The sequence below is a fragment of the Oryx dammah genome, unplaced genomic scaffold (assembly GCF_014754425.2).
Source record: "Oryx dammah isolate SB20612 unplaced genomic scaffold, SCBI_Odam_1.1 HiC_scaffold_3, whole genome shotgun sequence".
Classification (NCBI taxonomy): domain Eukaryota; kingdom Metazoa; phylum Chordata; class Mammalia; order Artiodactyla; family Bovidae; genus Oryx; species Oryx dammah.
Genome location: NW_024070187.1, coordinates 10,428,908 through 10,444,944, shown reverse-complemented (window position 1 = coordinate 10,444,944; position 16,037 = coordinate 10,428,908). Strand labels below are relative to the sequence as shown.

Sequence of the window (16,037 nt, the reverse complement as noted above, 5' to 3'; positions counted from 1 at the left end):
CCCACAGACGGTAGCTCGCCAGACTCCTCTGTCAATGGGATTTTCCAGACAAGAATGTTGGAGTGGGTTGCCATTTCCTTCTCCAGGGGATTTTCCTGATTCAGGGATCAAACCCATATCTCTTGCATTATTGGCAGCATTCTTCACCATTGAAACACCAGCTGCTGCTGCTGCTCCTGCTGCTGCTAAGTGGCTTCAGTCGTGTCCGACTCTGTGCGACCCCATAGATGGCAGCCCACCAGGCTCCTCCATCCCTGGGATTCTCCAGGCAAGAACACTGGAGTGGGTTGCCATTTCCTTCTCCGCTGAAACACCAGGGAAACCCTTAATTCTTATTGATGTTGTTTCACTAAGTTGTGTCCAATTCTCTACAGCCTCATGGACTGGAGCACACCAGGCTTCCCTGTCCTTCACTATCTCCCTGAGTTTGCTCAAACTCATGTCCATTGAGTCAGTGATGCTATCCAAGCATCTCATCCTTTGTTGCCCGCCTCTCCTCCTACCATCAATCTTTCCCAGCATCAGGGTCTTCTCCAAATGGTCAACTCTTTGCATCAGGTGGCCAAAGTATTGGAGCTTCAGCTTCAGCATAAGTCCCTCCAATGAATATTCAGGGTTGATTATTAATTCTTTTACATGTTGATAAATTACCATTTCTTTTTTCCTCTGACCCTATTATAACTAAATATGTAGTGCTGGTTTGCAGTATGTAAAATTAACCAACTTCATATATTTTATGTTTTATAATGAAAAATATATACCTATGTCTAACTGGATAAGAACAGAATTACACAGTTTTAGCATCAGATGAGATATTAAAACTAATAGATTTGACATTCTTACAAATTTTTTGTTTATACAGCTTCAATGACAAGAAATCAAATATGTAATGAGGCAGTCCATACAATTTACTGGCAGATTTAATCTATATTTATATAATATTTATACTTAAATAATGCTGGAATTTATGCACCATTTTCTTTGAAAGTAATTTTGGGGCTTTTTATTATTGCCTGTTAAATTTCATCTTGCTAGATTTGGTCTGTTACTTCACTGTGCTATCTATACTAGGTATTAACATTATCATCTGATGTATTTACCATCACTGCCACCTTTGTATCAACTATCTTATCCTTATCCATCCATTCATTAATATACTGAAAACCCAACGCTAAGGACAAAAATCTATGGATCATTTACAAATCCTCAGAGAAAATCACTATGCAAGAGAGATGCCACAATATAAGATGTTTATAGTATTTCCAGGATGTGAAAGTATAGGTCATTATTGAAAAATGAAATAAAGTGAGATTGATCTTAAATCTTTAGAGTTTGTACTAACACTATGATCACTTATCTTACTTAAAAGCCCCAAAGACATTGGTTTTCCATGTTCAACATCAGTTGAAACAGTAGGTAGAAGTAATCATCTTTCTCTATGATTTCATGGATGTTGATGCTTTCTACTGAAATCATGTCTCCCTAAGGGACTTTGATACATAAAAAAAATGCAGTCATAGAACTCTCCTTTGGGAACAGGCTCTGTGAGGATATAAATAGTCTTTAGAGTCAACATATTAATGAACTCATGTTGAAAACATACTTTCACATCAATGAATTTATAGGCTTTTTTTCTTCATCGTGGTTTTGATGAAAAAGGAGATACTTTTTACTCTGACAAAGAATTAAGTGAAATTAGAGAAAAAGGAGAGACCAGAGGAGAAGACTGGATATCAGTATTACTTTTTTTCTGTTTTCTTCTTCCCTTATTTTCCTCCCAGAAGGCTCCTTTGCCAGTCTTGCTGAAACCACCTAACTTAAAATAGCCATTAATCAAGCAGTCTCAGTACTTATTTTTTGGATGTCTGTGAAGATAGCAGATCAACTCTCAGTTCAGTTCAGTCACTCATTCATGTCCAACTCTTTGCGACCCATTGACTGCAGCACCCCAGGCCTCCCTATCCATCACCAAATCCCGGAGCCTACTCAAACTCATGTCCATCAGGTCCGTGATACAATCCAACCATCTCATCCTGTTGTCCCCTTCTCCTCCAGCCTTCAAATTTCCCAACAACAGGGTCTTTTCAAATGAGTCAGTTCTTCACATCAGGTGGCCAAAGTATTGGAGCTTGGAGCTTCAGCTTCAGCATCAGTCCTTCCAATGAATATTCAGGATTGATTTCCTTTAATATGGACAGGTTGGATCTCCTTGCAGTCCAAGGGACTCTCAAGAGTCTTCTCCAACACCACAGTTGAAAACATCAATTCTTCAGCACTCAGCTTTCTTTATAGTCCAACTCTCACATCCATACATGACTACTGGTAAAACCATAGCTTTGACTAGATGGAACTTTGTCAGTAAAGCAATGCCTCTAGGAAAGCTGAGCACAGAAGAATTGATGCTTTTGAACTGTGGTGTTGGAGAAGACTCTTGAGAGTCCCTTGAACTGCAAGGAGATCCAACCAGTCCATTCTAAAGGAGATCAATCCTGGGTGTTCATCGGAAGGACTGATGCTAAAGCTGAAACTCCAATACTTTGGCCACCTGATGTGAAGAGCTGACTCATTGGAAAAGACCCTGATGCTGGGAAAGATTGAGGGCGGGAGGAGAAGGGGACGATGGAGGATGAGATGGTTGGATGGCATCACCAACACAATGGACATAGATTTGGGTGGACTCTGGGAGTTGGTGATGGACAGGGAGCCTTGGCCTGCTGCGGTTCATGGGGTCGCAAAGAGTCAGACACAACTGAGTGACTGAACTGAATTGATCTGAGGTTGGCCATAGTTTTTCTTCCAAGGAGCAAGCATCTTTCAAATTCATGGCTGTAGTCACCATCTGCAGTGATTTTGGAGCCCCCCAAAATAAAGTCTGTCACCGTTTCCATTGTTGCCCCATTGATTTGCCATCAAGTGATGGGACCAGATGCCATGATCTTAGTTTTCTGAATGCTGAGTTTAAGCCAACATTTTCACTCTTCTCTTTCATTATCATCAAGAGGCTCTTTAGTGCTTCTTTGCTTGTTGCCATAAGGGTGGTGCCATCTGCATATCTGCAGTTATTGATATTTCTTCAGGCAACCTTGATTCCAGCTTGTGCTTCATCCAGCTCGGCATTTCACATGATGTACTCTGCATATAAGTTAAATAAGCAGGGTGACAGTATACAGCCTTGACGGAATCCTTTCCCAATTTGGAACCAGTCTGTTGTTCTATGTCCAGTTCTAACTGTTGCTTCCTGACCTGCATACAGATTTCTCAAGAGGCAGATCAGGTGGTCTGGCATTCCCATCTCTTGAAGAATGTTCCACAGTTTGTTGTGATCCACACAAAGCCTTGGCATAGTCAATAAATCAGAAGCAGATGTTTTTCTGGAACTCTCTTGCTTTTTTGATGATCCAATGGTTGGCAATTTGATCTCTGGTTCCTCTGCCTTTTCTAAATCCAGCTTGAACATCTGGAAGTTCACAGTTCATGTATTTTTTTTTTTTATTCTTTTTTTTAAATTTACTTATTTATTTATTTGTAATTTTTACTTTACAATTCTGTATTGGTTTTGGCATAGATTGACATGTTCATATATTCTTGAAGCCTGGTTTGGAGAATTTTGAGCATTCCTTTGCTAGCATGTGAGATAAATTGTGCGGTAGTCTGAGCATTCTTTGGCATTGCCTTTCTTTGGGATTGGAATGAAAACTGACCTTTTCCAGTCCTGTGGCCCCTACTGAGTTTTCTAAATTTGCTGTCATATTGAGTGCAGCACTTTCATAGCATCATCTTTTAAGATTTGAAATAGCTCAGCTGGAATTCCATCACCTCCCCTAACTTTGTTTGTAGTGATGCTTTCTAAGGCCCACTTGACTTCACATTCCAGGATGTCTGGCTCTAGGTGAGTAATCACATCCTCGTGGTAGTCTGGGTCATGAAGTTCTTTTTTGTGTAGTTCTGGGTATTCTTGCCACCTCTTCTTAATATTTTCTGCTTCTGTTAGGTCCATACCATTTCTGTCCTTTATTGTGCTCATCTTTGCATGAAATGCATCACTTTGGTGCCTCTCTATTCATAACAGGACACAGCTACAAAAACTCCAAGCTTACAGTATCTTTACTTCATTCATCTCTTCATTCCCTCTTCCTTTGTTTCCCATTTTATTTCACTCCCTTCCTGTCTGTTTCCATCTTAATTTCCTCATTTGGTGTGATGGTTAATTTTGTACCAACTTGACTGGACCACAAGTTACTCAGCTCAAACATTATTCTGGGTGTGTCCATGAGAATGCTTTCGGATGAGATTAACAGCCAAACTGGTTAACTGAGTGAAGCAGATAAGGTGGATGGGTCTGATCTAATTTGCTGAAGGCCAAATAGAATGAAAAGTCTCTTCTGTGAATAAAAAGCAATTTCTTCTGCCCTATTGCCTTTGAACTGATAACTTTTTTTTTTTAACCTGCCAAAAAACCTGAAGTGAAACACTGGTTTTCCTGGGTCTCAATCCTGTCGACTTTGGGGCTAGAACTATACCATCAGCTGTTCTGGTTCTCAGGCTAGAGAACTTCTACTAAAACTATACCATCAGCTCCCCTGGGACTCTAGCTTGTTCACTGTAGATTTGGAGACTCGTCAACGTCCATAATCACATGAGCAAATTCTTTGTAAGAAATCTCTCTCCACCCATCCTCTTAGTTCTGTTTCTTTGAAGAACTCTGATTAGTATATCTGATAAATGCTGCTTATGCAGCTCTAGAACTAAAGCCTGTTTTTTTTTTTTTAATCTGGTTTCTGTCAAATGCCACCCACAGTGTGTCTCCCTAGAGAGCTGAGTAGCATCTACTTGGATTGCCTATGACTACACTGTTCATGTTTTGAGCAGCATTATTCCTTACTCCCATATCTTTGTGGACTGCTATTTGTCTGATCCAAGCTTCATATCACTGAACATAGAATGACATATTATTCACACTGTTAATCATCTCTAACATTGCTGCTGCTTCTTTGTCTGTCTGGGTTTCTTGCCTTTACTCATGAATCCTACTTTCAGATCACCATTAGTTCACAATGATTAAATACAGTTTGTTACTGGATTCTAGAAATCTCCTGAAAACTCCCCTCTTCCATTGTTCTATTTCTCCTGCAATTAAAATAACTTTGGTTGGTAATGATTAGCTTTTTAAGTGAGGTTAGTGTTATTTTGTCAGTTTATAGCAAGTGCTACAGGTATAAGTGCCAAATAGTCTTCCATCTTATTTAAAGGACCAACTATTACCTTCTGAGTAATGATTTATGCATGCTTGCATGCTAAATCACTTCAGTTGTGTCTGACTCTTTGTGACCCCATGGACTGTAGCCTGCCAGGCTCCTCTGTCCATGGGATTCTCCAGGAAAAAAGATTGGAGTAGGTTGCTGTTTCCTTGTTCAGGGGATCTTCCTGACTCAGGGATCGAACCCAGGTCTTGGGTCTCCGGCACTGGCAGGTGTGTTCTCTACTGCCGTCAAGGGCCAACTGTTAGTCTCTGAATGATGCTATATATGCAATGTAAGTTCAAAGTTTTTGAAAAGCAGAGTTATAAATCCATCTCTTTAATGGCAAGTAGCCCAATGGGCACCCAGGTCATGAATATCAGTAAAAATCAGACCTTGGGGCTAGAGGTTTATGGGAGGGATTCATTGTTCTGATGCTTATCCCTTCCCCTGAAGAGAGGACAAGGGCAGATTTGGGGTTGGGAGTGTAGCCCCAAAGTGAAAAGAGTATGAAGATGTGATCCTTACTTCTATGAAGATCAAATTCTCAATTAACGAGGGAAGGAGTAAAGAGATTTCTCATATTTGCTTTCATTCACATTCACATGTATATATCAACTCTCAAAAATTATTTGTGATGTTATTGATTCTTTTAAGTCTTAGTGAGCTTGAATTAAACACATACAAAATGGAATATCCAAAAGGAATACTTTTGAGGAACACTGATGATTGTATAGTTTATAAGTTTGTCTTACAGGAGAGCAAACAAGTTCTGAGAAACAGAATTTCTTACTAAAATCGTAGAGCATCCAAGCTATTCCCTAGTTTAGTGGAACCCCAACAAAAAAGACAGTTCTGTTTTGTTTTTAATAGTCCTGCAGTTTGAAGAAGTTTGTTGATTACTCATACTCAGATAAAACACTCATTCCCCATACTCAAAGTCCTTCAAGCTAGGCTTCAGCAGTACACAAACTAAGAACTTTCAGATGTACAAAACACAGAGAAACCAGAGATCAAATTACCAACATTCATTGCATCATAGAGAAAGCAAGGGAATTTCAGAGAAAAACACCTACTACTGCTTCACTGATTATGCTAAAGCTTCTCATTGTGTGGATCACAACAAACTGGAAAATTCTTAAAGAGATGGGAATATCAGACCATCTTACCTGCCTCCTGAGAAACACGTATGTGGGTCGAGAGGCAACAGTTTGAATTGGACATAGAACAACTGTTTCCAAATTGGGAAAAGAGTACATCAAGGCTGTATATTGTCACCTTGCTTATTTAATTTCTATGCAGAGTACGTCATGTGAAATGCCAGGCTGGATGACTCACAATCTGGAATCAAGTTTGCCAGGAGAAATATCAACAACCTCAGATATGCAGATGATACCACTATGACAGCAGAAAGTGACAAAAAACTAAAGAAGCTCTTGATAAGGATGAAAGAGGAGGGTGAAAAAGCTGGCTAAAAACTTAAAACATTCAAAAAGAAAGATCATGGCATCTGGCCCAATCATACATGGCAAATAGAAGAAGAAAAAGTGGAAGTATGCTCCAAAATCACAGCATACAGTGACTGCAGTCATGAAATTAAAAGATGCGTGCTCCTTGGAAGGAAAGCTGTGACAAATCTAGATAGGGTATTAAAAAGCAGAGGCATCACTTTGTCCACAAAGGTCCATCTAGTCAAAGCTATGGTGGTTCCAGTAGTCATATATGGATGTGAGAGTTGGACCATAAAGAAGGCTGAGTGCCAAAGAATTGATGCTTCTGAACTGTGTTGTTAGAGAAGATTCTTCAGAGTCCCTTGGACTGCAAGGCAATCAAACCAGTCAGTCCTAAAGGAAATCAACCCTAAATGTTCATTGGAAGGACAGATGCTGAAGTTGAAGTTCTAATACTTTGGTCACCTTATGGGAAGAGCTGACTCATTAGAAAAGATCCCGATTCTAAGAAACACTGAAGGGTAAAGAGGAGGGCAACAGATAGCATCACCAACTCAACAGACATGAATCTGAGCAGACTCTAGTAGATGGTGAAGAACAGGGAAGCCTGGAGTGCTGTAGTCTATGGGGTCTCAAAGAGTCAGACACAACTTAGTGACTGAATAACAACATGCATTTTTGCCCCCATTTCCCCCTGGTGGCTCAGGGGTTAAAGCATCTGCCCGGAATCTGGAAGGCCCGGCTTCGATCCCTGGGTCAGGAAGATCCCCTGGAGAAGGAAATGGCAACCCACTCCAGTACTATTGCCTGGAGAATCCCATGGAGAGAGGAGCCTGGCAGGCTACAGTCCATGGGGTCGCAAAGAGTCGGACACGACTGAGTGACTTCACTTTCACTTTCAACCCAATTTATGAGTTTTCATCTATACACAACATAGGTTTTTATTTCCTTTCTTCATGGATTACAAGTAGCATATATATTATCTAAATTTATTTAAACATACCTGGAGCTTCACCAGAGACACCTGAACCCTAGTTTTGTTTAAAGCATGAATCATTTTCTCTCAGTATGAAAATTTCTTACCAAAACAAGTTAGACACAGCATACAACTCACTATTTCACATTGTCTTGTGTGCAGCGGGATGTAAAAAAAAAGGACATGCCTCTCTAAAACCTCAGAAATGGAATCCTTAAGGGAAAAAATTGAAAAAGCTGAAGTAATTGCAACATTATCTACTGACAATATATTCCCATATTGCTATACTTTTCCACACATAACTGGAAATAAAATTGAAAAACTGTAAATAATCAAAGGGCACAATTAAAGGGGACAAATTTTCTAGCTTTGATTCCAAATAAAATTAATGAATATTAAAAAAAAAAAGCACCTCAGATGACCCTAGTATTTAAAGATAATGCTTAGTTACGTATTTTCATGTAGAAGGAAAGGGCAACCCACTCCAGTATTCTTGCCTGGAGAATTATATGGGCAGAGGAGCTTGGAGTGCTACAGTCCATGGGGTGACAAGGTGTCAGACATAACTGAGGGACTAACACACACACTGGGTATTTTCAATGCAGCTTTTCATTGTGATCATTTTTAGAGATGGCAATATGTATGTCTACTGATAGACATACTACTACTTGAGCTAGAAGCAGATTCAACTTACAGACAAAATACACACCACCGTATTGTGAATGTTTTTGGCTGTACTCAGTCATGTCTGACTCTTTGTGACCGCGTGGACTGTAGCCCGCCAGGTTCCTCTGTCCACAGAATGTTCCTGGCAATAATACAGGAGTGGGTTGCCATTTCCTTCTCCTGAGTTTCTTTGAGAACCAGAGATCGAACTCACTTGAACCAATATCTCTTGCTAGACAACTGTATATATGTCTTTACTAGAATTCAAGTATAAGAGCCAACATTGAGATATTATCTTACATTTAATTGTTATAGTCAACACATGGATCTTCACAAATCTGTGCTTTTCTGGATTGACCTTTATTAAGGGAATTTTTTAGGGCTTCCTTGGTGGTGCAGAGGTTAAAGCGTCTGCCTGCAATGTGAGAGACCTGGATTCAATCCCTGGATCGGGAAGATCCCCTGGAGAAGGAAATGGCAACCCTCTCCAGTATTCTTGCCTGGAGAATCCCATGGATGGAGGAGCTTGGTGGGCTACAGTCCACGGGTTGCAAAGAGTCGGACACGACTGAGCGACTTCACTTTCTTTCACTTTCTTTTCAAGGGAATTTAGTAATTTGGAGATGTAGTCTAATTTCTCTTTAGTATTTACCATCTACTCTTGTGAGAAGGTTGACAACAGAAACAAAATGAAACATATATTTGAAAGGTCTGATGTTATCGTGAAAAGCATATATAGGATACTTACTGGGTTTAGAAGGATTGTGAGGAAAAGTTCACCTCCTCTGATACTTTTATCCAATTCTTGGGGGCCTCCTGGATACTCTTTGTAGAAAATAGTGTGTGTGAACAACCCACAGGTCTGTCGAGGGAGGACCTGAGGAAAAAGAAAAAGCAGCATATTGACATGACTTGATTAAAAGTTCCATTGCTGTGTCATGACTTCAGAGTCTGCACATTATCATTTCTATTGGAGTTTCCCAGTGGATAAAGCCATAATCTTACTGTAATCAAGAGTTGACACTGGTGTAATAATGTAAATATTAAGAGAGCTGCCCAATCAAAGTCATAGGGCATATATGTTACAACATTTTCATTCATGCCTGTAAATTTCACCTACCAGGTGAGTTATATTACAGAACTGGTTAAAAAAAAAAGGCTTCTTAGGGTTAATTTAATTCAAATATAGAGATTCTCCAAGGTTACATTTTTCATGGTATTAGACCACTTTTTCCCTTGATTTGGAAATACAGTTTACATGTACTTAAATCTCAGAGTCCTCAGGCTCTGAGATTCAAAACAATGAGTTTTCATCAGCCTCACCACTCTGTTTTGTTTTTACTACTCTGAATTAAAGTTTTAATCCCAGTAATAGTCAAAGTATCTAATGATTGCTTCTGGCATGTCTTGTGGTTAATTCTGTTGTAACTCAGAATGTTCAACAGAGAAAGCAAATAGGTAATTTTATTCCAAAACCTTTTTATTGAATAATAAACTACTTATAATCTAATGGGGTTGAGGACATGTATTCAATTGCACGGAATAACTATTTATTCCTTGCTTAATTTTCATAATAGCTTTTATTAAAACCAAAGTAAATGAAAATACATAGTGCTGACTTAAAGGAATGTTTCTATTTAATAATATGTCAAATGGTCACACTACTCAATTAAGGAAAAACTGCTTTCACCCTGATCTGCATTTATATCAGGGTAAAACTTTTAATATCTGCTGGATTTCTATGGACATCAATACCTTTAGTTGCATTTTCAATAGATCCATTAAATCTGAGGCTTCTTTAGGTCCTCTAGTACCAATTTACAATAAAAAAATAAAGTTTTATGATTAATGAATGTTAAGTATTATCTCTGTTAACATGTGTACTATTACTTTTTCTTTGGTTTTAGATACTTACTGGGTAGAAAGATAGATAGGCAGATGATTCTAGCAGTAACCTGAATAATGGGTTGAAAAGGTGTAAATATTTAAAGGAGAGAGAACAGTTGTAAACCTTTCTTATGATCTTGGCAACCAGTGATGAGAACATGACCTAAGGCACTGGATGTGGGGATGGATGTTTTAAGATGAGCTATTTTATCACAAAGCAAAACAAGACAATGTTTTTTCATTCTCATGAATAATTATAAATTCCCATCTGATATACTTTTGGTTTTATTTTCATTTATAGGAACATATGCATCATCCTTCCATCAAATTATTATTTTGCAATTAATATATTTGAAAATAAAATATATACCTTCATTTTTATAATATGCTAGGAAGAAAATAATGAGAAACTGTTATCCTCAGATATTCTTCAGTGTCTGAAACTGAAAATAAACTGAGTGGATAAATTTAGCTCTCGGATACTATTTGTTAGATTCTGTCTGTTGATAGTGTAGTGATTTGAGAGGTGTTTTCTTGATTTATGAACCTACATTTTGCCTAGAAAACTCTAAATAGAACCAGCTAAACAAATGGACCTAGAGAAATTCCCCAGAAGTATAAGGTCCCTAGACAAATCCAGAAACTGCAGGGGATGACCTACATGAAACCTGCTTCCAACATTTTGAGCTTGTCTCAAATTTGCCAAAACTACCTCACAGCTTAAAAAGCAAGTCTATAGCCAAGCAGTATATTAATGTGTGACCATCATGGTGTGCAAGGGATTTATGATACTCATGTAAAAGAATTTTTTGGAAGTTAGATTTTGTCTTCATTCCACATGTAGGTACTGAGAGCCTTCGATACACACAACAATACATACTCACCATGATGCTATTGTGAATGAAGCCCTTTCGGTATCGTGCAGGTTTCAAATGTGGATACTCTTCAGTGCTGGTGACCTGAATACCCCAGACCTTCTTCCAAGCTGCATACAGCTGAATATGAACTGGGTAGACCCCTGAGTGATGTGGTGCCACTGCATAGCCCATGTTGATAGGTATTCCATGTTCCTAAAAGAAAGCCAGAATGACGTCATATGCCATGTGGTCAGTTGAATTTAATTAAAATCATTTCCACAAGTACCTATTTAGGATATATTGAATTCTATGTGAAGGATGAAATACATAAAAACTAATAGGATGGCATTTTCGTCCTTCAGTAACTCATGATCTTATGATAATCATACTAAATTCGTTGGGCATGTTGCTCAGTCATGTCTGACTATTTGCAAATCCATGAACTGGAGCCTGCTGAATTTCTCTCTCCATGGAATTTTCCAGGCAGGAATATTGGAGTAGGTTGCCATTTCCTACTCCAGTGGATCTTCCTGACCCAAGGACTGAAACTGCATCTCCTGAATTAGCAGATGGGTTCTCTGTCAGCTGGGAAGCTAAAATTATTTCTGAATTTTGAATACAGAAAGTTTGGGAGGAAGATAGCAAAAAGACATGGCCTTTACTCAGAAAAGAACAACAACAAAAAAAATGGCACATGTGTAAGTTGCCCAACTAAGAGATGGTATAGCACAATGTAGGGTGTGTGTGTCTATGATGTTGAAGACAACCTAAAAGGTAAGTATGTACAATAATGTGATGAGCTTTTACTGTTAACATCAGGGACTGGGAATTAATGGATTTGAATGGCACAGACAAGGAAGATCTGTGATCATGGAGGGTCGTGACTGCTCTATGTCTTAGGAAGCAGGACATAGTGACAACATGAGAAGATGAACCAGAAGCGAGGAAGATGTAAATCAAGCCTGTGCATTGAAAGCTATTGCAATGGTACAGTTTAGAGGGAACGTGAGGACCTAACCTAGATTGTTGGTGGTCAGATTAAAAGCCTATGAAAAAATGCCATATGAGAGTCAGTGATGTTGTGGATACAGTGGGTAAAGGAAAAGTGAAGATTGGTTTTGGAACTTAGCAGCTCAATTTATTTTTATAAAACCTACTGTTTACTATGAGATGCTTGTCTTGGGTAAACAGTGAACTCTAAAGGAAAAGAAGGATAAATTTAAAACAATAATATGAGAAAATTGTAGATGGATGGTATTATATTGTAAGCTACATGATATTGGCCTGTAGTCTTCTAATTTCTGCTTCTTTGTAATTCTCCCTTTAAATGCTTATCTGCTTTAAAACCCTTGAAGGGTTGAATCTCATCAACTGAGGGTATAAATGACAATAATCAGTAATACATGAAGGCTGACTGAATCAAAAAACAGAACACAAAAAAAGTGTTGACTTGACAATTGCCACATATATTTTCTATTATATGATAGACAGAACAGGGAAAGAATTCAGTGTGGCATAATAAGCAAGTAGTGAATGGATCACGTGTCTATAATGCCTAAGTCAACGCCACATTCAGTTCAGAAGATAGGCCCTAAAGATTTTGCAAGTCTCCTTCATTCTTCTTTTCACAGTCTGGCCCTCACTGTACAGCCAGATTCACCACTCTTTCACTAGGAGTATGTGTTTTCTAACATCTATTACAATAAATGGCTCCATAGAAAAACTGAACTATGAAATCAATGCTGTAAAATGAGCTGGAGTCTTTGGCTAGGTACTGGGGAAAATTCATTTCTTTGTGCATGCAGAAGAAAAATACTTCTTCCAGGAGCTTATGTTTTCAATATAAAGTAAGGTTGGCAAAGTCTAGTTATAAAACTACTAGGAAACTACCATAAGGAAAAGGTAACTACTTTTATGCTGACACTCAGTGGGGAACATGTACTGACAAAAGCCTTAGATCTCTCTGGTTAGTTCCACGTTGCTCAGTGAATGGTCCCAGAGCCTTCTGAGGATCAGTATCATGCAGCAGTCCCAATGTGAATGCACTGAGTATGACATAAAAACAAACTTTCTCATGAGAGAAGTCTAAGATCAAGTGTGTTCAAATCTCTCTGTCTGGTAAATAAGAGTTGTGTGACTGGTGCTGAGAGAAGTAGTTCTGATTTACAAAAAAAGGGGATGACAACCTATTATATTCTTATTATTCTTTCAAGTGATTCATAAAGTTTTGTATTAGTCTTGTTCCATGATTAAAAGAATAACAAAGTCAACAAGGCATGAATTCTAACATCTTTACCAATCACTTTGTTAGTCCTCATTTTTATCACTTCTAGTAGCACAGCTGGTAAAGAATCCGCCTGCAACACAGGAGACCCTGGTTCAATTCCTGTGTTGGGAAGATCTGATGGAGAAGGGATAGGCTACTAACTCCAGTATTCTTGGGCTTCCTTTGTGGCTCAGCTGGTAAAGAATCCACCCGCAATGCAGTAGACTTGGATTCGATCCCTGGGTTGGGAAGACCCCTTGGAGAAGGGAAAGGCTACCCACACCAGTAATCTTCCCTGAAGAATTCCATGGACTGTATAGTCCATGCGGTCGCAAAGAGTCGGACACAACTGAGCAACTTTCACTTTCATTTTCACTTCAATACTTTATTCCAAATTTTGGACTCAGAACACTAGATAAGTATGTGAATCTTCTAGAAGCAATGAGATAGAAAATAAAATCATGAAAGAATTGAAATATTAAACAAGTGTATCTCTTCAGCAAAAAAAAAAACAAAAAAACAATAACAGACATTTCACTTTTGACAGGTAGTAAAATGAATTGTAGAACTTTCATGAAAAAAATCAGAAGGTAAAAAGCAATTGATTTGGTGAGTAGGAAGGAAGGGACAGTAAAAGGATTTTATTATATCTATTGATTTCTGGGGGCTTAATGTTCTACTGCTCATAAAGTCATCTTATCACACTGACAACGGGAGCTCAATCAAAATAGTAAATCACATTAGATAATTATGGGTTTATACTTTTTCCATCTAAATGATAACGCAAAATGAAAAGTAATTCCCTAGTAACGCTTTTTTTCTGTTATCAAGGGGCTTGCTGTAGAAACCTTCATTCTTTACCGTCTAGAGCTTAAAACATACTTCACAGTGACTTGGTCAACTAAAAAGTGAACTAAATATATTTTCACAAGATCACAAAAATTTAAAAATTTGAAATATTTTCTAATGTGAATATAGGAAACATTTGAGATTACAAAATTAGAAATACAAATGACAGAGTAAATTATTTTATTATTTATTAAAACCATGTCTTTTAAAGGATCTAGTAGTTCTATGATATCATAATATGACATGACATCACAAATAATGATGGGGAGCTTAACTTGATCTAATTTTCCATTTATGTTAAATTCCCAGTTGACTTGAAAATGAGATAATGGGGTAATTTATAGACCATTAAAAAAGAGGGTTATCAGTTTTCAAAAACTAGAATAAAATAAAATATATTTAGCGCCAAATACCTAACAGTAATCAACATGATCTCATTTAACTTTACATTAGTCCTTCCTACTGATCATATCTGCTTGTAACTGCTTAGTATCTGATATTTATGAAGTGTTTTTACATTCGTGTCTAGCATTACCCTCATAATTTCCCTGTAAGGTAGCCTGGATGTTATTATCATATATGGAAACCGAAGCTCAGGGAAGGCAAATAACCTGCTCATGTCTACAACCGTCAGAGCTAGAACTGTACCCAAGTCCTCTAAACTCATTGCTTCTGCTTTTCTACTCAGTTACTACTACTGTGACCCTTTCTCCCCACTCCCAGGTAATGTCTAGAAGCATTTTACTGACAATAGGGAACTGATTTTAATATAAATATATTTCTGAATCAGAACTCCTACCACTATTTTCACTTGGAAGGGTTATAAAGCAAAATTATACACTTTCCAAACTCTGCAGCTATCATTTTTGATGCAAACAAGTTTCAGTCAACCAGAAGTACTTAGAAAAGATGTCAGAAGGCAGTAGGTGGACAGATGCTAAAGCCTGGCAGCTCCTGGCTCCTGTTGCTGGTATGGAAGATCCTTTCTGAAGCAGAATTTGGTGCCCATTTGCAGGGGAGCAGTGAAAACTTACACTTCTGTCAGAGCTCCAGTAGCAACTTTAGAAACGATTGCTCCCCTAGGGAGCCAGTGCTGTCTGGCTCTGCAAGTCCCAGAGGAGGAGTACAGCCTAGAATCTGCTCCATCAGCCTTTCCAAAGTTTTGGAAGTACTTGAATCTTGAATTGCTGAATAAAAACTCTCTTTGTTTAAAAAAGCTCCAAATGGCTTCTGCGTCTGTCATGGAAATCTGACTGATACAGGTGGTCTTTCCCCTTTCTAATAAATAGAAAAGGTTTAAGGGGTTCAGGTGAGATGTCAGTGGAGAGAGTTTGCTAAAGTATTGAATGATTTATCTTCAAGAAAATTCATTAATACATGAGAAACATTTATTTGTCTAGCTGGTTACTATCATATATGATTATTAATTCCTGGGCTTCCCTGGTGGCTCAGTGGTAAAGAATCAACCTGCCAAGGCAGGAGGTGCAAGTCCGGTCCCTGGGTCAGGAAGATCCCCTGGAGGAGGGCATGGCAATCTACTCCAGTACTCTTGCTTGGGAAATCTCATAGACAGAGGAGCCTGGTGAGCTATAGCCCATAGAGTCTCAAAAGAATCAGATACGACTTAGCAACTGAACAACAAAAACATTAAATCTTATGTTGATCAGCCAGTGATTAGTGTACAAAGAAAATAACTAGGAGACTTGTCTCGAGGCAGGAAATAGATGGGCCCCAGGCTGAACAGTTTCTCCCCTGTGGACAAAATCTCCATAATAGCAGAAACTCTATAAAAGCAGGATGCTGGAAGAGGCTGGGCCCTGCCCAGGTAAGAGATAAAAGACCACATAA

The 16,037-nt window shown here is 38.5% G+C and overlaps 1 protein-coding gene across 2 annotated transcripts in view; it reads right to left on the bottom strand.

Moving 5' to 3' along the window:
• LOC120861699 (bifunctional heparan sulfate N-deacetylase/N-sulfotransferase 4) overlaps positions 1-16,037 on the bottom strand; it is a 279,524-nt gene that overhangs the window by 99,446 nt on the left and 164,041 nt on the right. For both annotated transcript variants that reach the window (XM_040237406.1, XM_040237408.1), the window contains exons 4-5: positions 11,102-11,287; positions 9,079-9,207 (exon numbers count right to left, since the gene is read on the bottom strand). In XM_040237406.1, coding sequence (XP_040093340.1) covers positions 9,079-9,207; positions 11,102-11,287 — 315 coding nt within the window. The remainder of the gene's footprint in view (positions 1-9,078; positions 9,208-11,101; positions 11,288-16,037) is intronic.